The sequence below is a fragment of the Festucalex cinctus genome, chromosome 7 (assembly GCF_051991245.1).
Source record: "Festucalex cinctus isolate MCC-2025b chromosome 7, RoL_Fcin_1.0, whole genome shotgun sequence".
NCBI lineage: Eukaryota > Metazoa > Chordata > Actinopteri > Syngnathiformes > Syngnathidae > Festucalex > Festucalex cinctus.
Genome location: NC_135417.1, coordinates 9,672,779 through 9,695,936, shown reverse-complemented (window position 1 = coordinate 9,695,936; position 23,158 = coordinate 9,672,779). Strand labels below are relative to the sequence as shown.

Below are 23,158 nucleotides of genomic sequence, written 5' to 3'. Positions count from 1 at the left end.
CGTTGCGTATGTGTGAAAGGTTTGAGAAGCGAGAGTGTATTTGATTGAACTTTTGGATTGATGAATGAGCCAACAGATTTCCCGTTTCAACATCATGAGATCAAGACGATGCCCAACAAATTGATTACCGGTATGCCGCTATTGCGAGGTTTCAGACGGGATGTCGTCAGCAAGGTTGCAACAGTGATAGAGGGAGACTAGAAGAGCCTCAAAAATGACACGTACCGGGAAATTCATCCTGACATGGATTCTGCGGTTCGGCTCCTTGTGAAAGCAATGCAAAATTAATAAAAAAAATAAAAAAAAGAGAGAAAATTCGCCCTCAGAAGTACGGACATATACAAGCTAAATTTGAGCACGTGCTCCATGAAATTGTATTCATTTATACTGTCAACAGTAGGAAAGGAGGGAGAAAAAAAAAAAAAGCGCTCGTGTTCATGTCAGTTCAACCATTTTATTACAAATATTTTGCGATTACAAACTCCCACCAATTTACTAGCAAAGGTTATTAACATCTTAACCGTTCATGATTAAGATCTATGCAAAATATTACAGCTTAGTTTTTGTTGTTTTGCATTAACAATCACCCTGTTGGTAGTCTAGTGATGTCACACAAAAAAACTCAAGTTTCAAAATGTGAAAAAAAAAAAAAATACTCCTTAAAAGTTCCCAAAATAAAGTCACATAAAATCAATGCAATATACACAAAGAAAGAATAAAATATAAATTCTTAAGTCACCCGCAGAAGGGAGGAGAAGAAAAAAAAGAGAAAAAAAAAGTGAAAATGGCCTCCCCACTAATCACTGAGTGCTTGGAAGGAAGTAGCGGTTACAGAGCACTTTGTTTGGAGTGTACTAAAATCTCTTGTGCTTCCATCATTCAAATCAGTCAGAAAAGATATGAGTACCACTTATTAAGTTGCCCCTTTACATTATAACCAAAGTTGACTAAAAACTAAAACTACTTTTTTTTGTTTTTTGTTTTACTCATCAAACTGGGGTGAAAAGCCCCAGCAGGCCACATGAAGTCAAAAGCAAATGATAATAATACAAATCTCTTTAAAGGGAGGTGGCGGGTTCCTGCCCCATTTATGGAGAACACTATCTTTTCTAAAAGCTTTCGGCGATGAGGAGACGGCTGATACTACCCGCGTTGACTGTACTGCACACTGACTGACCTTTCACTCCCTTTGCTTCTTTCAACTCTTTTATTTTTTTGAAGGCACGCTCACCACAATCCCCCTTTTCAGTCTCTTTGTACCTTCCCCCATTTGTCTCAATTGGCCACTGAACATTTTTCTTGCCACACTCCCAAAAATATGTTTTCTTATACCGTTTGGTCTGTGACGACTGCTCGTCTATAGCAGGACGCACTTCCTCTTGGTTTTGGTCTCGGGGGGCTCCAAGGCGGCCAGGATGGCCTCGTCAAACACGTTCTTGAGGCCTCGCTGGTCGACAAGACAACAAAAACAAAACAAAAAAAGAAAGCGGGCGTCACATGCGGATGCCGTCGATTCGTTTCAGGGGTGGACCCGCAAGAAAATTAATTTCCTTCTTCGGGGATCACGTAAATTTGATTATCTTCAGGACTTTAAACAGCATCGTCTCGCCGTCGTAGCGCAAGCGTCGTTTCGGCGAGTACGGCGCCGCGTCATACCTGTGTGAGAGCAGAGCACTCGACGTATTTGACGGCCCGGAGCTCCCGGCCCAGCTTCTCGGCGCTGTCGGGGTACAGGGGGCGCTGTTTGTTCTTGGCCAGCTTCTCGATGGTGTTGCTGTCCTCCCGCAGGTCCACCTGAGTGCCCACCAGCAGGAAGGGCGTGCGCGGGCAGTGATGGGAAATCTCAGGGACCCACTGAAGTGGGCGGGGGGAAAAAAAAAAAAAAAAAAAAAAAGACAAGTCATATTTGATGCTCAGGAATGAAGAAAATTGACTGGACAGATTAAGTCGTGTTCCACCACGAAAATCGCTGCGGCACCATTGCATTGCAGATTTTGTTCTATTTTCAAGTGTCTACTTGTCTGTCGTGGAAATATCTGCTACGTCACAAAAATCTGCAGTTTACAGTCGTATGTTTTTTTTGTTGCTTTACAGCTTTTTACTTTACTATAAATACTGTATTGCCAGTTTCAAAACGATGCTCTTTTCCCATATCTATGATTAGGGTCTTTCAAAGTATTTTTAAATTCATGTTTTAAAAAATCTTGTTCTCACACTGTTGGCTCTTTTAGTGAGATCCATTTTATTTAAATGTCTTACTTTTGATTGCAGTATGTGTAGCATACTGAGTTATATAGTGTATGAAATCCGCTATAAATTGTGTTTTTTTGTTTTTTGTTTTTTTTTAGGCACCCTCTTCTAGATTTTGGGATAGGGAAGTGTGGGGTAATTTGTGCCAAGGGGCATGTAGTTCCACCCCTTCTATTTAGAAAATCATAGAAGAAGTTGGCCATGTGACCACATATTTTTGAAGAGACATCCATTTCGCTCAACCGGTAAAAAAGGGAGACACATAGCTTAAGAGGTAAGCACATATAAGTTCAAAAATAGTTTTTTTGCCCTCCAAAGTAACGTTTCTATAATTAAGGTTCTTGATAGCTTTGTTTGAACAATTATAGACAACTTTGAAAACAGTTCACACATCTTTTAGTGCTTTAGTAAGCTATATCATGAGTCTATTACGGTTATCATGATGCTGGCTCAAAACAGCTGGGGGATGCATTTTGTTTTTTATTGTTTTGTTTTTTTTTTACATTTCTTCCCTCCCTCAATTGTTTTTTTTTTTGTTTTTGTTTTTTTTGCAAAAAAGTTATTCACAGGATTTTACAGTAGTTTTGCTTAAAGCCATATGATGGCTTGAAGTGCCGAACATCTTCAAAAACTGTTGTAGAGTAAATAAAACTCCTGGATATGCTTCAAGAAGGACCGTGTTGGCAAGTGTTGCATATTCTGAATGCTTAAAGTTAATTTTCAACATAAGAACCTTAGACACAGCACGTATTGATACTGTACAGTAATTTCTCATACGTACTATGTTCCAATTTGATTCCAAATGTGTTTTAATAAGTTGAACTGCGTTTTAAGCACGCAAGAGGGACAGAATTACACAAAAATGAGTGGTCTTTGCTAGGGGTGTTAAAAAAAAATCGATTCGGCGATATATCGCGATACTACATCGCGCGATTCTCGAATCGATTTTTTTTTTTTTTTAGGATTCACACCTTGAGCATGGAAGAATGTTATATGAACGGCACATTAAGCCTTAATATTTTTATTTTAATGCTGTTCAAACATGAAACAGATTACAACCTCTATAAGACTGAAATTTCAGATAAATAAATAATACATTTTCATATAAATCTTACACTCTACAAGCTTACTGATTAGTATTTTCTAAATATGAATGAAAAAAAATCGCAACAATCGACTTATAAATTCGTATCGGGATTAATCGGTATCGAATCGTGACCATTCGTATCGGGATTAATCGGTATCGAATCGAATCGTGACCTGTGAATCGTGATACGAATCGAATCGTCAGGTACTAGGCAATTCACACCCCTAGTCTTTGCCGATGAGTGTGAAACGTATACCCGCGCGGCAAATAAGGATTTGCGGTCAAGTTGAGTCCTGAACCCTAATAAAGAGCAAAACTGACCTTCTCCTTGACATTTTCAAATGACGACGGGGAGACGACGGAGAAGCACACAAGGAACACGTCTGTCTGTGGGTAGCTGAGAGGACGCAGCCTGTCGTAGTCCTCCTGACCTGAGCATGCAGGAAAATAAAACAATGATGGGTTTGTAATGTGGTCCGAGAGTGACAGAAACAAATGACAATTTCAGTTCAAATTCCTTACCTGCAGTGTCAAAAAGGCCTAGTGTGTAGGGCTCGCCCCCGATCATCACTGTCACTGCATAGTTGTCAAAAACCTAAAAAAAAAAAAAAAAAAAAAACAAGATGGGCCATCATTTCCTCAAGCAAATAAAAGCGAAAATTACATTTCCTAGGTGAGATAATCTTACCGTTGGCACATACTCTGATGGGAACTTGTTGGTCGTGTAGGAGATGAGTAAGCAGGTCTTTCCTACGGCACCATCCCCGACAACTACACATTTTATAGTCTGCATCTAATGAGGCCAACACAAAACAAAGAATAAAACAAAGTGCACACATGATTGCCGTATGATTTTATTTTCTCAGGAGCTTTACGGAGGAGTTACATTAAGTTACCAAATGTGCGGTACATCTGACTACTTTCCGCAGATAGAATCTCCGTTGCCATGGCCATCTTATCGGCATCACAAGCTGTTTTTTTTGGGGGGGTTTTTTGTTTTGTTTTTAATGCAGCAACTAGAATGCCATACATTACAGTCCAAAACTTTTAGCCTTTCTGTGAGCGTGCACAACTATCGACAAAAATAACCAAGTTGTCAATTTGCTGCTTACAAATATAACAATGCCACCAGATACTCTTTCAAATGAAAACATGTAGAATAAGTCATAAAATGAGTGCAAAACAGGAAGGAAGATTGGGTAAGAGTTGTTGCATGACGCTAACATTAATTTTACAGCCCAATCTAGTGACTTATTTTTATAGAGACAAATTTTAAGACATGATATTAAAACTTTTTACTTGCTATTTTAGGTTTTAATAGGTTTGTGATTGTGGCTTCCATCACCCGTACAACACAAATAGTTGTTTAAAGAGACAACTATTCATACAGACATCTCTGAATCTTATGTCACCTGTTAATCGCTATTGAACTTCATATTTTAGAAGGCAATCGTTCTGCCTTTAAGAGGATTTGCTCCGAACTGAGGGAGGCTCGTCGTGCCAAAACTTGTTAATACATGTACAACCAAAAAAACAAAAAAAACAAACCCCATTGACGACCGTGGATCACTTCCGCACATGCTGCATAACAATGTCCAACAAAACGCAATATATATATATATATATATATATATATATATATATATATATATATATATATATATATATATATATATATATATATAAAATCAAAATTGGTCGTTTCTGCAAAATTGCCGTTCATATATTATGTTTATATAAAGAGCATAAACTTCAAAGAGGTGTAAGTAAACGGCCACAAATAAAGTATAAAGTATTGCGTGTGGTAAGTTGCCGTTATTGCATCAAAGAGTCGCCACACGCTATTTAACAAAGAAAAAACGTTTACAAAGATGTAAACCGTGACAAGTGCATAAAGCAAATTGATGCTAGCCCCAACATTACAGACACACACACACACACACACACACGTACAGCTCGGTGGCAACGAGAGACGGCAGACGGTCTAATTTACTCACTTTTCCACTCGCTGTGAGTCGCGAATGCTCAAAATATTCTCGAGCGTGTGTCGACTTGTGGAAAAAACACGACTTTGTCCGTTCAAAGCGGCTTTTATAACTCTACTCACCGTTTTTTCCCTTCCGACAGGTTAGGCGTTGGTTACATCCGGGTTTGAGGGTCGAAAGACTTTATGCGCAGGCGCACAAGAGACGTGCCGCAACCTCGTCCGAACATGAAACAGCGCCACGCAGAGGAAGCGGACACACGAGAGACTATAAAAATAAAATTAAATGTGTGGTGGGGAGGATCTTACGTTTTTTTGTATTTAAGAATTGTGAGTATTTATTATCATTTGTGTGATTATAGTTGTGATATATGAACATGTGATTTGTTAAGATAGTCTATAAAGGTATGCATATCGTTGTGGTTTTTACACTTTTGTTTTGATAAATGTATACCCGGAAGTACTGATGGTCCACACAAGCACCCCGTAAGCTAATTTCTCTTCTCTTTGTCAAAATCTGACTTCCGTTTCTCATGTTTTGTTCGGGCTTCTGGAATCTGCCATCCCGGCTTTACGGCGAATTAGTTTTCCGCTTTGCTTCCCCTAAAGTATTTCGAACAACAGAGTTGCCCCCATTTTGATCCGGGAGGGGGGCTCGAGTACATCGTGTGGTCATTGGTGGAAAACAACGTCTATTTACCGAGCAAGCTAGCTAGCTGGCTAACAGCAGCCAGCTGGGTTGCATCACCAGCCGTCGAGCATGTTTCGATTCCTGAATGACGTCGATGACGACCCCTACATGCTGTGAGTAATCACACCAAAATTGCAGCTGAAATACACAGATTGCATTTTTAGAGCTTCGTTTTGAAACACATCGCGTGTGTTTCTCGATTTGCTCGGAGGCAGGTTTGACTCGTCCCCTGGCCTACTGTGTTGCACCAGACCTGTGTTACTATGAGCCCGGGCGACATCACTTTTCAATCACGATTACTTGAAATTGCAGGTAGATTGCGAAACTGAAGCATGTTGCAAGTATCTCCCGGAGAACGTGAGTGATTGATGGCAATGCAACCCCTTTGGTTCAGAGGTGTGCTTCTGCACAACAGCATTGCACGTCGTGCTTATTAAATATTAAATATAAATCAGGGCCAGCAATATGACACTTAAGTGAAAATTGAGTGCAGAAGTAAATCCTACAAGTGATATGACTGGCAGATCCACCCATAAACGTAGTTAAAATTTACATTCAAGTGCAATTAATGTCTCATTTATTGCTATGATATTTATATAAAATGCTAGATCTATAATCTGATGTCTATTCTTTTATTTTGGTGAAAACCACCAGGTAGATGATGGTTAGTCATTTTTTTCCCTTTCTCAGCTGGATTTTATCTTTATTTGCATGAGTTATACTATGTAGCTATTATCTATGATCAAATGTCACAAATTATTCTTTTTTAAAAACAAATGTCTCTGAATTTGGGTCTTGGAAAAGTATGACATTTTGAAAGATGCGAACCCTTTATACAGGTGATATGAAGTGGCTCAACACAGTGAATGCCACACAAAACAATTTTCACCCTGACTCGCAAACTAATTGCGGTCAAAAGTGACACCTGTTGTATATTTAACAGGAAATATATTGGTTCCTTCCACATGCAAAACAACACCTACATTTCCATTCATCATCCACCAGAACATGCTGCCATTCTGTCGCCAAAGCATCACTTTTGTGTCGTATTTCACCCAAACAAAATGAAAATGAAATGTTAGTGACACTCTGTTGTCAATTTTGCCTCGTAGGGATCCATTCGCCGCTCACAGGCAGCAGATGAGGAGCATGTTTGGACCCTTCGGCATGGACCCTTTCGCACTGGCGCCGCAGATTCAAGCAGTGCAGCCTCGTGCACCGCGACGACAGGTAACGGAACAACAACAACAACAAAATGTCTGGGATGTGTTTTTATTTGAGTTTTTTTTTTTTTTTGCTTACGTTTGCTACGCATCATTTTCCAGGCTGGTGCGCTGACCCCGTTTGGCATGATGGGAATGGTGAGTGTCTCGAATATCCTCTTTCAAGCGAATCAGTAAAAATAGATTTTGAAACGGTACATCACAATTGTTTATGTAATCAACCCCTGAGATGTTTTGAAGCTGGCTGTGATGGAGAAATGATTTTTTTCTGACGTGCCGGGCTCACACTATTTTTGCAGGGCGGAGGGTTCATGGACATGTTTGGCATGATGGGGGAAATGATGGAAAACGTGGTGAGTAATTCAATGGAGTCAAATCTCCGATTTGAGAAGTACACAAAAGCCTTGTTTCCACCTGTTCAGTTGCATCTATCCGTCATCTACAATGCTTGTATAGACAAAAAAAAAAATTCCCCGCTATGAACATTTGGGGTCTTCAATGAACCTAAGTTGCATGTTTTCTAACAGTTTGCTTTGTTTGTCTTTCAGGAGAGGATGTCCGGATCACCCAACTGCCAGACCTTCTCCTCCTCAACAGTGATTTCCTACTCTTCCATGGACTCTGGGGCTCCTACGGTGTACCAGCAAACCCATCAAACAAGACATGGCCCAGGAGGGGTGAGAGTATGCCGTTAAATGCTCACGGAAGACCTCGTCACAGTACTCTCCATATACCAATTCCACACCTTTGTCATCATGGACTAAATCATAGTTATTAAGTTTGCCCTCAGGGGCCAGATATAACAATATAAAATTGTGATTTGTTTGCAGATGCGCGAGACCCGTCAGTCCATGCGAGACAGCGAAAGCGGCCTGGAGCGTCTGTCCATCGGCCACCACATCGGCGAACGCGCACACATCATGGAGCGCTCGCGGAACCGCCGGACCGGCGACCGCGAGGAACGGCAGGACTTCATAAACTTGGACGAGAGTAAGTTTGATAGAGAATGCTGTGGGGTGGGCGAGCAGGGCTTTTACGTTTGTTAACCCTTTTGCTGCCACACGTTATCCAAAAAAAGAACCCAGACAGTGCCAGCCGATTTCAAGCATTTTAACTCATCTTTCGAGGCAAACAGAATATTGCGTGCTTTTACTACATATACAATGTGGATACCAAATGAAAGATCGCATTCCATTCTTTCATTGGAAAAAAAAGTATGTTTCTACCTTATTTTGTTCTTTTGTAATCAACATTTGAAAATAGGTCATTTGAGTGACATTGAGCCAAAATTGAAAAGATGAGAAAACAAGCATTTTTCCACAACAGTGACTTTGACACTAATATTTTTTGTTTGGTGAGACTCTGAATTAGGTTTAATGTGACAAAGGCTTTGATCATTCACGTCATCTTTGAAAACGTTCTATTTCATCAGATTCCGTCATGTTTCATTGTAATTTCATACACCAGCGGCCATTTGAAAAGAGATACAATGCTGCCATCTGCTGACCACAGTTAGTGGCTGTTTTTGATTCCACAACCCATTGACCAGGCAGCGCTGCACTTACAGGACTGTCCCAGAAAATTAGAATATTGTGATAAACTCCTTTATTATCTGTAATGCAATTAAATAAAATTGCCATACGTTCCGGATTCATAACAAATAAACTGAAATATTGCAAGCCTTTTATTGTTTTAATACTTAGTCTGAGGAAATATTCTAATATTTTGAGATGGGATACGTGAGTTTTAAGCTGTAAGCCATAATCAGCAATATTAAACTAATAAAAGGCTTGCAATATTTCAGTTAATTTGTAATGAATCCAGAATGTATGACATTTTTTTTATTGCATGACAGTTAATAAAGAACTTTATCACAATATTCTAATTTTCTGAGAGTCCTGTAGACGTTGCACTGCCTATTGATTAAACAAAACAAAAACGTAGTTGACGTCATTTCCCGTTTATGGCGCCATACATCGTGATTTTACTAAATGTTATTACACGTTTTTGGTGGACAACAAGTTGAATTAAAAATTATTAAACAAATTTATTTTTGGTCAATTCTGGAGTCGCTTAATCATCGGGAAAATGTATATTTATATACTAATAAATTGAGTCACAAGCTTGGTCACTTGAATAAATCAAACTTGCAAGTCAAGGCAGCACTTTATCTGTGTTATTTGAGGGCTACCAATGCTACAGGTAAACAAGCCGTGGCACCGCGTTTTATAAACCGAACCTTCTTGTCCGTCAGCTGAGGCCGACGCGTTCGACACCGAGTGGAGGACCCAGGGGGGGCGATACGCTCCCCCCAGCGCTCGGGGGCTGGACTACGGCCGAGACCGACGAGCAGGGGGCCAGCAGCTGGCTCTCACTGCGCCACCCAGCTCCACGACCCCGCCAGGACACCGGCACGACTCCCCCCGGCACCACCCGCCCCAGTCGCGCCCCCGTTACGACTGGTGAGAGGTACGGGGTGCGTAGTCTTATGAATGACCTTCTTATATGAGTTCCACAATTCGTTTTCGGCTTTGCCGTTTTAATATCTACAACTTTGGGGGTTCATTTTAAATGTATTGATTTTTGGTATTATTGTATGCGACTACATAAAAAGGATGGTCTAACAGTCATTTGAAAATTGTAGTTTACATTCTTACTACTTAGTGACTTTTTTTCATTATTATTTTATTTTATTTATTTTATTATTATTATTATTTTTAATCTTGCATCCGAAAAAGACTCTTTAATATTTGAAAAGAATAAAAAAATAATAATAATAAAATACTGGTAATACTAAAACTAGTTTAAAAAAAAAAATCTAAGCAATTTTGAAACATAAAAAAATATAACAAAACTGCTCTAAAATCTAATTAAAACTAACTAAAAAAAAAAACTAAAAAAAAAACTAACTTTAGTGAAAAATCCCAAAATATTATAACCTTGGCTCCATGGCCAAAATTATTATTATTATTATTTTTTAAACGGGAAATCAACCCCCCAAAAAATTACTATATGTGACCTCACTAGTCTAAACGTGACATTTCTGATTAATATTACATGTGTAGAATATGAGTTAAGCATCCAGCAGTTTCTGTCAATATCAGAAGGCGGCCATTTTGCCACTTGCTGTCGAGTGAAAATGACATCACAGTTGCTCAGGTAACCAATCACAGCTCAGCTTCAGAAAACAGGTGAGCTGTGATTGGTCGTTGCCTGAGCAACTGTGATGTCATCTTCAGTCGACAACAAGTGGCAAAATAGCCGCCCCCTGAGATGGACGTCACATATAGCATATTATTGTCAAGAAATGTTTATTAAGCTTGACTAAACTTCCTCTTTATCAATTAAAAAGGCTTTTTCTCATCTTTCAACCAAAATCAAAGACTGAAGAGCGCTGTAGAAAACGGATGAATGGATAACCTGAATTAAAGTGACCCCAAACACCCCACAGGAGACCCGCCTGTAAACATGAGCCGCCCGGGAGGGAGCGGAAGAATCTTTCCACGGATGCTGTGAACCACGTTGATCGTTCCAACTTCCTTGTCGATGTTCGAGTTGACCGGACTGTCTATACATAAACACATAACATAGCCCCTCCTACCCCACCCCATCCACACACAGTTGATAGTCTTAGAACGAGTCCTCCGCACACTCCCACACTTGTATAAAACACTCTCGCTTCCTCCTCAAGATTTGATGTGTGTGTCTTTGCCCACTAAAAGTGCTCCAAGTATAAAGTGCATCTGCTGTACAGTTCGTTTTATGTTTGTGGAGACACGCAAATGTGTCTGTGAAATGAATTGTATACTGTTGGCGAATTAAACTAGCTAGAAGCAGGGGTCTCAAACTCACGGCCCCGGTTGCAGCCCATAGGGTGATATTTTTGTAGCCCCTAAGTTAACATCACAGTATGCTAGTGCTTCCTGTTTTTTGCCCTCGGCGTTTTATTTATTTTTTAAATCACTTTTGGGCTACTAAAGCTCAGTTTTCGGCAAAATGTAATTCTGAAGTGACACCGGGTGGAAGGAAAAGATCCTGTCACCCAGTCCCAGTCATCTGTTTCTCGAAGAGAGAGTTTGGTGATGAGGATTTTATTTTATTTTATCTTATTTTTTGGCACACAGGCACCCCTACATGCACAGTGAAATTTGCAGTGCTCAAGAAAGCCGACGTTATTGCTCAATTACATGCTTAGGAGTATGCAAAGTACCAGGAAGATGAGATCTTGTACACATTCTGAAGAACAGTTATTAATGTTCTGAACAGTTATTAACAAAGATTGAGAAGATTGGATTAGTTTTTTGTGGAATACTTAATGTGGCGCGACTCTTTCTCCAGTGGGCCCCCACCTAAGTTGAGCTTGAGACCCCTGAGCTAGATGAAAGTTAATTAAACATTGCTAGATAACTACAGGCTGTGTCTGTTTTTTTTGTTTGTTTGTTTTTTCCCATGCAGCGTTTGTGACTTCAAAGCGGGAATTTTTTGCTTTAATGCGACGAAACCTGGTTAATCGAGAGTGGGGGGGGGGGGGTTCTAGACACAAACACTATTTGCGTATCATCAAATTATAGAGAAATAAATAAATGTGTTAACTTTTGGTCTTTCCATGGCTTGCTGAAGATCTGAATGATGCAACTTCCTGCAGGCCATGTGACCATGTTGAATGAATATCGGCGTCGAGCCAAAACCTTGGCCCTCCAAAATTGTCACTTTTCAGGAGAACCCAAAAATGGCATGTTTGTTCGGCCATTGACATTGCATCATCAAAGAGAGGAGAATATCATTTTCAATACTTTAGATTGGTTAGGAAATTGGAAAAATGACATCTGATCAACTGACCAAAAGTATAGATTTATGAAAAAATATGAAATACGACGCCAGCGATATTCCAAATTTTTTATAGCCATTACAATGTGTTAGGTAGGGTAACGTCATCTGAGAAATGTGATAAAACCTAGAAAAAGAACTAAAATTAACCTTTTTGTTTCTTTCAAAAAACAAACTTAAAGGTTAGTTGTAGTAAGGAGTAACAAAAAAAAAAAAACATGCAAAAAGGATATACGAGTCTGTATATTCATGGTAAAATTTAATTTCAGGAATCAAGATAGGCAAAAAAAAAAAAAGGTACTTTTCTGCTCTTAAAGGTAGTTTGAAATCTTTTAAATTATGCAGATCAACATGCAGGACTTTGCTTAATTTGAAAAATGTATTTTACAGTCAACTAGACTAAGTGCAATTTCTGGAGAAAATGCGTGGGAATGCTAATAGCTGAATGCTCAGATTTAAATGCATCTGGAATCCTTATGAAGTTAATTGCGGGATAAATTATGAAATTATTATGTGGTTATTGGACAATGTGCTTTGCAGACTGTGCCACCGAGCAGTGTTAAGACACCTGGTAATGATGGTAAGTTATATGTATGGAAGTGGACATGGAAAGTGATACTTAGAAAAAGCTCTTTTTTTTTTTTTGTTTTTTTTTTTTTTTAAAAGAAAAAGCTCAACGTCTGTCCCATTGAAAATGAATGGGGGAAAAAGTTGATATTAAATGTTAAATTGTGCAAACACTGTAAGTAATGTGGAATCAGACGATATATATCCCGGGAGGTGTGAAATTTTGAAGCTCGGTGAAATTTGAACAGTGTAAATTGGAAGTATTATGTGGGAGTTGCTAGGTGGCAAAAAAGTGTGGAGAATAAAAATCACAATAACATATGTGGGAATGCATTCCACGATTATAAACATTTATATTTCTTGGCAACACATGGCGGCCCTTCAAAGACTTTCTAGCTCATGAAGAATTTTTTTTTTTTTTAAATAAACATTAGCATCCTGTTCACAGATGTGAAGGGCATTTTGCCTAATGACTAAATAAGCCCCCCCGAGTAGCCGTCCGTCTCTTGGACACCTCTGATTTATGTGACATACAGATAGATGGTGTTTGCGGCCCAGCCAATGAGATAAAAAAAAAAAAAAATTCCTTCCAATAGGAGCCCTCCGATCCCCCCTCTACCAATGACATCCTCGACTATTTTTAAAAGCGCGTCGTCCCCTCGGGCAGCGTCACCTGTCTACCTGTCTCCTCGTCCGCTTTTCATCACCGCCGTTGTGAGATCACAATCGACTTTGAGGTGGCTAATTTTAGGAATTTGAACAGATGTAACATTCATCTTCAAATGTGCGAATCTGTAATAGAGACCACACGCACAGCAAATCAAGCCTCAACAGACCCCCCCCCTGCTATTCCACTACATCCCCATCTTTGATCCGCCATTCCGTTCTCGTGCCCCCTCCCTCCAACTGTGCACCCTCTCGTGACTCATCAGACCACGCCCCCCCCCCCCCTCCTCCTCTTGCCTGTGTGTGCGTATAGTACTCGCCCTCCTCCTCCTCCTCATCATCATCTCCCATTTCCCACCTTCCCGCACACGCTATCGCTTCCTCCGCCAGGCGTCAAACAGGCTTGCAGGTAAGAATTTTTCCGTTCACTCACTCAGTTAAGCAATCCTCCATCTTCTTCTTCTCTCTGCTGTGATGATGATGATGATGATGATGATGATGATTCAGCAACCATGAGCAGATTCCCACTTGAGAATGCGGCATTTGATTTTTTTTTTTTTTATGTCATGCGTCTTCTCCTGCGTGAATAATACGCAAGTGTTACTGCCATTATAAGACATTAACAGGCATTGTTTTGCACAAATACTGTGTAAAATTGAGTGTGATGTATTTTGATTTTTTTTTACAGGATGTCCATAATGAATATTGTTGCTAGGGAGATCCTGGACTCCAGGGGAAACCCAACGGTGGAAGTTGATCTTCATACCAGTAAAGGTTATTATTAGTGCGTTAATTTTGAGTTAATTTAAAGTTCCTTTAAGGCCACTAATTTTTTTTTAAGCGCGCGATTAATGTCCGTCCCTTACTTGGAAAGCCTGTAATGGGGGAATTCCAGTCCACATGCCCATGTCAACATTTTTCAGTAATTAAATATGACAATAATGCATATATTTGTGTGGAGACTGGGGTCAAGTTGTATTTTAAAATTTAAAAAATGTGCACAATTTCACAAGTGACTTCATGTTCAAGATTAGATAGCTCTTAATATGAAAAGAAAAATGCACTGAGCTGTCACCAACTTCTTACAAATACAATTATGCCATCTAGTGGCAGAAAATTGACCGCAACACAAATCAATATCACACATTTATTTAATTTTTATCAATGATTATGAAATTTCGGTCCGAATGACTAAAAGGTGCTGCCGTATTTCTATTAGTTTAACCTTTTTTCCCCATTTTTATGTTAACAAGAGTATGAAAACATAGAAAATCTATTTTTATTGCCCATTTCATTGTACATTTAGAACAAATATAACATTTGCGATTAATCGTGACCTTGGACATGGATAATAACTTATTATCCATGTCCAAGGTTAAATCATTTTATACTATTAGGTCCGGAATTATACATGAAACGTGTCCAAATAGTTTTGAGTACCAGCAAATGAAGGCGCAAAAAAATTAAAAAAAACTGAAATCTTTCATCTTTCATCTTTCAAGTCTGTTGTGATTGTGCAACAAAGCCAAAAGCTGACAGAGGCCAAATTCTTGTAGACCGAACTGTAAATGCACCTAAAGCTCACCATTTTGTCCCCAATCCAGGTCTGTTCCGGGCCGCTGTGCCGAGCGGCGCCTCCACCGGCATCTACGAGGCTCTTGAACTCCGAGATGGAGACAAGACTCGCTACAAGGGCAAAGGTACATCGTAAGATACTGCAGAGTCGACAACAATACTACAGTAGTAGCAATACAACAGTCCAGTGGTGGCAATTTTGTGCTGCATCAGACTGAGATGTTTCGATGGTAAATGTGTCGTAAAAATGAACAGAAATTGTATGCGAATGCTCAATGGCGCTTGTCAGTGAGGGCCGATGGAAACAAAACACAGCATACCATCGAAATCCCCAGAACATGCACCTAAAGCCCTCTTTTGCCCCTGAGAACAATACGTCCATTATTGCGGTGCAGTGATGTACAATGGCTATAGAAAGTCTGCACACCCCTGTTCAAATTCCAGGTCTTTCTGATATACCAACTGCCAGTCAGTGTGGCAGCACAAAGCACAAAGCCTCCGGGCTTCTGCTCGAAAGCACAAAATTGTCAGGAAAAGGCTACTAGAACAGCTGAACTGGCGTTAATCAGATGTGTGCTGACTCCCATTTAACACACAGTGCCTTGCAAAAGTATTAGCCCCCCTAGAATGTTTTGACCTTTTGCCATATTTTAGGCTTCAAACCTATCTATCTATCTATCTATTTTTTTTTTTTTAATTAAACTGTCTCTTTTTGTTTTTTTATATACATCACAAAACCTGGCATTTAAACAGGGGTGTGTAGATTTTTTATATATCTCACTGTAGCTCTGCATTACATCATACTGAGAACCATTTCGGTCGCACATGATATTTTTAAGATTTTAAAGGGATACTTAACTTATTTAGCCATTTTTGGCAGTCAAACATTAATATTTTTGCCTGTAATAAATTTGATATTTTCATTATTTTTCATGTACAGCTCAGCTTGTGAATGTCACATGACCAAACCTAGAAAACAGGTGAGCTGTGATTGGTTACCTGAGCCCTTGTGATGTCCTTTTCAGTCGAAGGAAAGTTGCAAAATGTGTTTTTAAAAGTACTAATTGTACGTGAAAAATAATGAAAGTATCAAATTAATTATAGACAAAATGTTAACTTTTTATTGCTATAATGGGCTAAATAATTGAAGTATCTTTTTAAAGATTTATCGGTGAACTGGCCCTCATGCCACTTTTTAATAAGTGACTCCTTCAAAACTGTCAATCTAACTTTTTCCCGCCATGCTCCGCCCACATTCGATGGCCTGGACTTGAATTCCCTGTCCTGGAGTTTTCCCAAAATGGCCGCCGCGTTAAACCACGATAAAACATTGGCCCTCCCTCCATCGAAACTCATTTGCAGTGTTGAAGATTTTCCTTATTTGTGTCTTAGGCGTAACCAAAGCAGTCGGTCACATTAATGACACCCTTGGACCCGCCATCATCCAGTCAGTGAGTAGGAGTGCAGCAATCGGACATACAGTCCAGTAGTTGACGTGACGTCACGTGGTTACACGACGTCTCTCCTGTGTGTGTTTCAGGGGATCAGTGTGCTGGAGCAGGAGAAACTGGACAACCTGATGATCGAAATGGACGGCACCGACAACAAATGTAGGCCGTCGTCGATTCTTAGCAGTCCGACGTTTGATCGAATACAAAAATGCATCCGTTTTGCTTCTGTGCAGCTAAGTTTGGGGCCAACGCAATTCTGGGCGTGTCACTGGCCGTGTGCAAAGCGGGAGCGGCGGAGAAGGACGTCCCCCTGTACCGTCACATCGCCAATCTGGCGGGAAACCGAGACCTGGTTCTGCCGGTTCCTGTGAGTCCTGCTTCCGTAACTGCAACTAATAACAACCGTCAAGGACGGGCGTCAAAATTAGTTTGTTTTGAGTTCATTTAAAATTCCTTTAACGCCACTCTTTTTTTTTTTACGTGCGATTAATGACCGCCCCTTGTTTGGAAATATAATATAATGCATATATTTGTTGAGATTGGGGTCAAGATGTATTTTACAATTTTAAAAATGTGCAGAAAATTCCCAAGTTACTTTATGTGAAAAATTATATAGCTCTTAATATGAAAAGAAAACTGCACTGCGCTGTCACCAAGGTATTACAAATGCAATGATGCCATCTAGTGGCAGAACAATGACCTCAACATAAATCAATATCATATTTTTTTTTTTACTGTACAGCACATCTTTAATTTTGACTCAATTTTATGAATTATTATGAAATTATTGTATTAATGACTAAAAGATGCAGCCATACTTCTATTAGTTTAACCTTTTTTTTTTCGACTTTTATGTTAACTCATTCGCTCCCAGCCATTTTCACAGAAACAATCCGGTTTGCTCCCGGCTGTTTTACTGGATTTTGATTGATTTTGCAAGGCCCACACACTATTGCGTTCTATTGCAATAAAAACATGGAACCTATCAAAAGAAAGATTAAAGTCTCTTCTTTCATCAGGAATAAAAAAGTATTCTTCTATCTGTCTCCGTTTTGCAGCAATGAGCATTTGAATATATCTAAGTTTCATCAATATTCACATTCCTGGTGAAAACACTGACAAAAAGAGCTTGTTGTGACATGGCCCTGGTTGATCTCCTTTGCTCTGCTGCCACCTGCTGGCCGTTTGTTTAATAACTACCATTTCTGCAACCGTTCTTTGGAATTGAAAGACTGCATCAAATGCTCTAGCATAAAAACAAAAAAAAAACGTATAAATACCTCTTTGACTCAAGTTGCAATCACTTCTCCTGTCCTTCACTTTTAGGCTTTCAACGTGATCAACGGCGGCTCTCATGCCGGCAATCGGCTCGCCATGCAGGAGTTTATGGTACTCCCCGTAGGGGCGGAGTCATTCCGCGAGGCCCTGCGAGTGGGGGCGGAGCTATACCAGACACTGAGGGGTGTGATCAAGGAGAAGTACGGTCAGGATGCGACCAACGTGGGCGACGAGGGGGGCTTCGCACCAAACATTCAGGAGAACAGCGAAGGTGAGAATGCAGATTGCCATTCATTTTTCTCTCGTTAAGAAAAAGTGTCACGCACATGAGCTGATTGCACATTTAATAAATACGATTTAAAAGATTCATTTAAATGACCCTGAGCACAGGAAAAATAACATTTGTTGCCCTTCGCTGCTTCCTAAAATTAGACTTTACCATGAAATATAATTTAAATCCTTTAGAAATATTTTTGCATATTTGTATTATTGCATATCCCAACTACATATACTTTTAAGGTCATTTTCTTTATTTAAAAAAACACATTAATAAAAATTAAATTCACACTTTAGTTATGTAACTACGTTTTTACCAAGTCCTGTTACCAAAAATAAATAAATAAATAAATAAATACATAAATAATATACCGGTAATTGGCCAATACACATTATATTTAAATTTTGTGTTGACAGTTTTATAGTAAATACATTATTTAAATTTTATTTGGAGAGTTTCAACAAGCAAACAGGCTTAAAGCTAAAATATATCTAAAATAAAAATAAAACTCGAAGATACTCACCCTTTAAATATTATGGTGTTTTGTCCCAAGTTGTCTTTTTTTTCTGAGGCATCTAATATCACTGTAATAAGACGAAAAAAAATATTGATAAAAGCTAACCACTTTAACTCATTCAACCTCAAAAACATATAAATATTTAAAAAAAGATCACAATATTGTAAAAAAAAAAAAAAAGAGCTCTTACTAAAACAAAAAAAAAGGACAATATTGTGCATTTGTACATAACAGCAATGCATATAAACCACCTACAATCTCTTATAACAATATTGAGGCACTTACTTGCTAATGCAAGCACACATTGATCGCTTCACAAACAAATTAGGTTCCTCTTGATCCGACAATTAGCATAGATTTTAAACATAGAAGGCCAAAACATCCCTAATGAAAATTGAATTGCACTAACAAACTAACCACACTAACTGCACAAATGGAAATCAACCTGACTTTTTTTTTTTTTTTTTTTAACAGATGTGTTCCTTTTAAATATTGTGAACATGACGATGACGATATTGTGGCAGTTTTAATATCACGATTTCACAATATTGACCCTTATTGTGACATCCCTATACTTCTTATAGGCACCAAGATGGCGCCAAAGTTCTACTTTTACATTGGACATGGCACAAAAACAAAACAAAGCCTAATAAAAGTAACATTTCAGTTGTCATTTCTTCAAATCTTAAGTTGAACTCAAAACTGTACCACATGTTCCACTATAGATATTTTGATATATGAAACATTCTTATTGAGAAAAAAAAAAAACATTACAGTGTGACCTGCCTTCCCCGCAGCTCTGGAGCTGATCAAGACAGCCATCGAGAAGGCGGGCTTCACGGACAAAGTGGTGATCGGGATGGACGTGGCCGCCTCCGAGTTCTTCATGGAGGGCAAGTACGACCTGGACTTCAAGTCCCCGCCCAACGCCGCGCGCAACATCAGCGGCGAGGAGCTGGCCGCCATCTACCAAGGCTTCATCAACAACTACCCAGGTTCGTTAGTTTGTGCGTAGCTTCCGCTTACTACCTCATTACGTGGATTATCTTTATCCTCGTGCCGTGGGTTCTCATTTTCTCTCCCACCTCCGAGACAAAAAAAAAAAAGGATAACAAGTAAGCTTGTCGCTTCAGCGCCCCCCCCCCACCACCACCACCCACAATTAGACCTGTTAAAGAGCTTTTAATTACATGCTACAGCGCTCATTTGGCAGGCGAGGATGTGCCTCCTTGCCCTCGTAATAGCGTGTGCAACTGCGTGGAACACGATTGCACGGCGGTGTAAATGACTTGTCGGCCACTTAAAGCCTCAAGGCGCGCAATGTGCTCTCTTTCCACCGCAGTTGTTTCCATCGAGGACCCCTTCGACCAGGATGACTGGCCTGCTTGGACCCAGTTCACAGCCTCAGTGGGCATTCAGGTACAAGACAGGTTGCTATACATATTTGTTGACTTTACATTGCATTGATTAGTGAATTTCTCAGTTACTTACTTACACTCGAAAAACAGTTAGGTCAAAAGTAATCAAATTATGGATCAAAAATCGACCGATCCAATTTATTGGGTCAATTTGACCCAATTTTCTGGGTTGTTTCATAAAAATGCACCGACTTTATTGTTTGTTTTATATAAAATGACCAATGTTTTACCAAAAGTTGGGTCAAATTAACCTAAGTAGACAATCTGACCCAACTTTATAAGTTGGTTAATATAAAATGACCCTTTTTTTTTTTTTTTTAACCATGAATTGGGTCAAATTGACCCAAGTAGACAATCTGACCCAACTTTCTGGGTTGTTTTATCCAAAATTATCACATTTTTTACCTAAGTTTGGGTCAAATTAACCCAAGTAGACAATCTGACCCAACTTTATGGGTTGGTTTATATAAAATGGCCCAAATATTTACCATAAATTGGGTCAAATTGACCCAAGTAGATGATCTGACTCAACTTTCTGGGTTGTTTGACACAAAAAGACACTTTTTTTGGGGGGGGGGGGCGGTCAGAAAGTTGGGTCAAATTGATCTGTCACAACTTTTTAGGTGGTTTTACACAAAATTATCCAATTTTTGATCCAAATTTGGGTCAAATTAACCAAAGTAGAGGATCTGACCCAAGTTTATGGGTTGGTTTATAAAAATTGACCCAATTTTTACCATAAATTGGGTCAAATTGACCCGTGACTCAACGTTCTGGGTTGTTTTATAAAAAAATATATAAAATTCTTGACCCAAAGTTGCGTCAAATTAACCCAAGAAGAGGATCTGACCCAACGTTATGGGTGGTTTTACACAAAAAGACACTTTTTGTTTTTTTTTTGGTGCAAAACAACCCAGAAAGTTGGGTCAAATAGTAGTGGATCTGACTAAACTTTCTGGGTTGTTTTATACAAAATGACCCATTTTTTTAAAATTCAAAGTTGTGTTAAATTGACCCAAGTGGAGGATCGGCCCATTTTTGACCCAATAGTTGGGTTATTTTTCAAGTGCACTTAGTTACAGTTACTTAAATGATTTTTCAGAAACCTGGCATATGAACAGGAATGTGTATATATATATATTTTTTTATCTCCACTGTATATAGACAAATAGACACAAATATACTGTATTGTGCAGGTGGTTGGGGACGATCTGACCGTCACCAACCCACGTCGAATCCAACGCGCCGTGGACGACAAGGCCTGCAACTGCCTGCTCCTTAAAGTCAACCAGATCGGCTCCATCACGGAGGCCATTAAGGCGTGAGTTGACCGCGCGCTTGGCGCGAACGCACGCTTACCCGCGGGGTCTTCGAACGTCTCCTTGATTCTCCTTCAGCTGTAAGCTGGCGCAGGAGAACGGCTGGGGCGTGATGGTGAGCCACCGCTCGGGTGAGACCGAAGACACCTTCATTGCCGACCTGGTGGTGGGTCTCTGCACTGGACAGGTGAGAAACGATCACCACGTCATAAGATTATCAAGTGCAGACTCGCCTTTCACTGTCATGAAATACGATTGGAGTCTAATCGAGAATATATTTTCGACTCTTCTTTAGATTAAAACCGGAGCCCCGTGCCGCTCGGAACGTTTGGCCAAATATAATCAGCTCATGAGGTGTGTAGCCACGTTCATATACGAATAGTATGGTCATTGGTGGAAACTTACAAAGTCCAGATCAAATACTTCTCTACAGTGAGTAGGGCTACATTTGCCACCACTGCAAATAGTCACTAATGTTGTGCATTTGTCCACTCTTCCCCTTCCCTCCATCACCTTCAGGATCGAGGAAGAGTTGGGTGAGCAGGCTCGTTTTGCCGGACACAACTTTCGCAATCCCAGCGTGCTCTGAGCACCCCTGCCGCGGTGACGTCGGCAAATACATTGTGCCACATGCACAAGAAACGCTCCCGTTATATTGATCCCAGGCTTTGTTATGATGTGGCCGAGTTGACTGGCTGGTGCGAGCGTCTCCCTCCACTGACCTCCCAATCACTAACTTTTGTCAACTGTGGATGATTTTTTTTTTTGCCCCTTTGGTGTCGCTTTTGTCGTCTTCCCTGACTTTTCCTACTGTGATCACTAAGCAGCTTTAAATGAAGTTTTCTGTGTGACTAATTGTGGCAAATAAAAAGATGGGTACGTGGTGACTCTATATTCATTGTTTTAAATGTACTTTCACCAGCCCCTACATTAAATACACCTGCAAATCCGAACGTGACCCAATGCAACTGCTTTATCCTGAAACGTTTTCCATTATTTTGTCCCTTTCCTGCTAGCTAATTTACCAAAATATGAGAAACAGCTGTCACTATGGCGCAGTTGTACAGACTTTACTACCACAATAATAAACAGATGAGTAAACCGCAAATGTATTGTCACAGATGACTACAATGTAGCCCAGAACAGTCAAGAATATGTAAAATTATAATCACTTAAATCATGTAGTAAACTATTCATAATTTATTATATTCATATTTCTTAAAATACATATTCATACTTCTTATTAAAGTCTGTGAATACTTCTCTAGGATCTTATGAGCTCGGTGCATGTGTACCGAATATTGTGGTCAAACCGTGATCACGTGCAGCCAGAGACGTCACACGCAATTTCACGAAACGAACCGCAAGGGGGAGCCCGAGTGCTCTACGGCGTTAAGCGTGCGCGCGCGTGTGTGCGCGTGCGCGGGCGCGCGTGTCTGCCTGTTGGCTGCTCCGTGACGACGACACGTCTGTGTGAGGGGCGGGGAAGGGTGGTCGGGCGTTTGTGGAGCCACGCAGGCGCACTGGGCACAGTCTCCGGCCAGGTTGCTATGGTTACCACACAATAGGAGACGGGACAGGGGGCTGCGTGAAGGAGAGAGAGAGAGAGAGAGAGAGAGGGGAGGAGAAAGAGGAGGTCTGCAGAGCCGCTTGGCTGGACACAAGCTTCTCCCAGACAGACAGCTGCAGGACAGACGACCACGAACTAAATCGTGATTTAAAAAGCAAACACTATTTTCTTATTTACAAGCCATATATCAATATTTAGTCGACTGTAAAGGTGGCCGCCCCCCTTCCCAGTCCTCCTTTTCGTCTCCCCCTTTTTCTTCTGAGTCTCCTTATTCAAATCACGCCTTCCTCTCTCTCTCTCTCTTTCTCATCCCTCTCTCCATTGCCTCTAGCAGAGCCAGGCAGAGGTATATAAATATATATATATAAAAAGTCGTCTTGGAGGAAGAGGGGGGTAGGTGGGGAAGAGGAGGGGGGCTAAGGCAAAAAAAAAAAAAAAAAAAAAGGGGGTGGGGAAGA

At 40.1% G+C, this 23,158-nt stretch overlaps 3 protein-coding genes across 8 annotated transcripts; 2 read left to right on the top strand and 1 right to left on the bottom strand.

Annotated features, from left to right (window-relative positions):
* Positions 1 to 440: 440 nt before the first annotated feature.
* Positions 441 to 5,579, bottom strand: cdc42l (cell division cycle 42, like). 4 transcript variants are annotated; one of them, XM_077525940.1, is made up of 7 exons: positions 5,025 to 5,039; positions 4,886 to 4,968; positions 4,026 to 4,130; positions 3,860 to 3,932; positions 3,659 to 3,768; positions 1,657 to 1,854; positions 441 to 1,447 (listed from the first exon to the last, which is right to left on the bottom strand). In XM_077525940.1, exons 3-7 carry the CDS (start codon positions 4,128 to 4,130, stop codon positions 1,358 to 1,360), a joined length of 576 nt encoding a protein of 191 aa, XP_077382066.1. In that variant the 5' UTR covers positions 4,886 to 4,968; positions 5,025 to 5,039; the 3' UTR covers positions 441 to 1,357. The 4 variants fall into 4 exon arrangements, with proteins under 4 accessions (XP_077382066.1, XP_077382064.1, XP_077382065.1 ...); XM_077525938.1 differs by lacking the exons at positions 4,886 to 4,968; positions 5,025 to 5,039 and adding an exon at positions 5,445 to 5,579; XM_077525939.1 differs by lacking the exons at positions 4,886 to 4,968; positions 5,025 to 5,039 and adding an exon at positions 5,335 to 5,489.
* On the top strand, positions 5,269 to 11,645 carry mlf2 (myeloid leukemia factor 2). Of its 3 annotated transcripts, XM_077525937.1 has the most exons (9): positions 5,269 to 5,347; positions 5,465 to 5,651; positions 7,125 to 7,242; positions 7,338 to 7,373; positions 7,535 to 7,588; positions 7,784 to 7,912; positions 8,066 to 8,225; positions 9,490 to 9,704; positions 10,687 to 11,645. In XM_077525937.1, exons 3-8 carry the CDS (start codon positions 7,153 to 7,155, stop codon positions 9,699 to 9,701), a joined length of 681 nt encoding a protein of 226 aa, XP_077382063.1. In that variant the 5' UTR covers positions 5,269 to 5,347; positions 5,465 to 5,651; positions 7,125 to 7,152; the 3' UTR covers positions 9,702 to 9,704; positions 10,687 to 11,645. The 3 variants fall into 3 exon arrangements, with proteins under 3 accessions (XP_077382063.1, XP_077382062.1, XP_077382061.1); XM_077525936.1 differs by lacking the exons at positions 5,269 to 5,347; positions 5,465 to 5,651 and adding an exon at positions 5,683 to 6,125 and having other exon boundaries at positions 9,490 to 9,711; XM_077525935.1 differs by lacking the exons at positions 5,269 to 5,347; positions 5,465 to 5,651 and adding an exon at positions 5,685 to 6,125.
* Positions 11,646 to 13,568: 1,923 nt separating this feature from the next.
* LOC144022471 (gamma-enolase) lies at positions 13,569 to 22,022 on the top strand. The gene is made up of 13 exons (XM_077527308.1): positions 13,569 to 13,704; positions 13,984 to 14,069; positions 14,900 to 14,995; positions 16,263 to 16,321; positions 16,411 to 16,480; positions 16,555 to 16,688; positions 17,648 to 17,870; positions 19,191 to 19,388; positions 19,736 to 19,812; positions 21,008 to 21,132; positions 21,209 to 21,317; positions 21,426 to 21,484; positions 21,650 to 22,022. The coding sequence occupies exons 2-13, from the start codon at positions 13,985 to 13,987 to the stop codon at positions 21,717 to 21,719; spliced, it is 1,305 nt and encodes a 434-aa protein (XP_077383434.1). The 5' UTR covers positions 13,569 to 13,704; position 13,984; the 3' UTR covers positions 21,720 to 22,022.
* Positions 22,023 to 23,158: the final 1,136 nt, after the last annotated feature.

What these genes read in the sequence shown, in the direction of transcription:
- cdc42l (XM_077525938.1), bottom strand. Translation starts at nt 4,130, where the DNA reads ATGCAGACTATAAAATGTGTAGTTGTCGGGGATGGTGCCGTAGGAAAG. An exon ending in TTGAAAATGTCAAGGAGAAG is followed by an intron (nt 1,855 to 3,658) that starts GTCAGTTTTGCT and finishes CGCCCACTTCAG; the next exon opens with TGGGTCCCTGAGATTTCCCA. An exon ending in AGTGCTCTGCTCTCACACAG is followed by an intron (nt 1,448 to 1,656) that starts GTATGACGCGGC and finishes CTTGTCGACCAG; the next exon opens with CGAGGCCTCAAGAACGTGTT.
- mlf2 (XM_077525936.1), top strand. Translation starts at nt 6,082, where the DNA reads ATGTTTCGATTCCTGAATGACGTCGATGACGACCCCTACATGCT. An exon ending in GATGACGACCCCTACATGCT is followed by an intron (nt 6,126 to 7,124) that starts GTGAGTAATCAC and finishes TTTGCCTCGTAG; the next exon opens with GGATCCATTCGCCGCTCACA. An exon ending in GGGAAATGATGGAAAACGTG is followed by an intron (nt 7,589 to 7,783) that starts GTGAGTAATTCA and finishes TTTGTCTTTCAG; the next exon opens with GAGAGGATGTCCGGATCACC.
- LOC144022471 (XM_077527308.1), top strand. Translation starts at nt 13,985, where the DNA reads ATGTCCATAATGAATATTGTTGCTAGGGAGATCCTGGACTCCAGGGGA. An exon ending in GGACGGCACCGACAACAAAT is followed by an intron (nt 16,481 to 16,554) that starts GTAGGCCGTCGT and finishes GCTTCTGTGCAG; the next exon opens with CTAAGTTTGGGGCCAACGCA. An exon ending in CATTCAGGAGAACAGCGAAG is followed by an intron (nt 17,871 to 19,190) that starts GTGAGAATGCAG and finishes CCTTCCCCGCAG; the next exon opens with CTCTGGAGCTGATCAAGACA.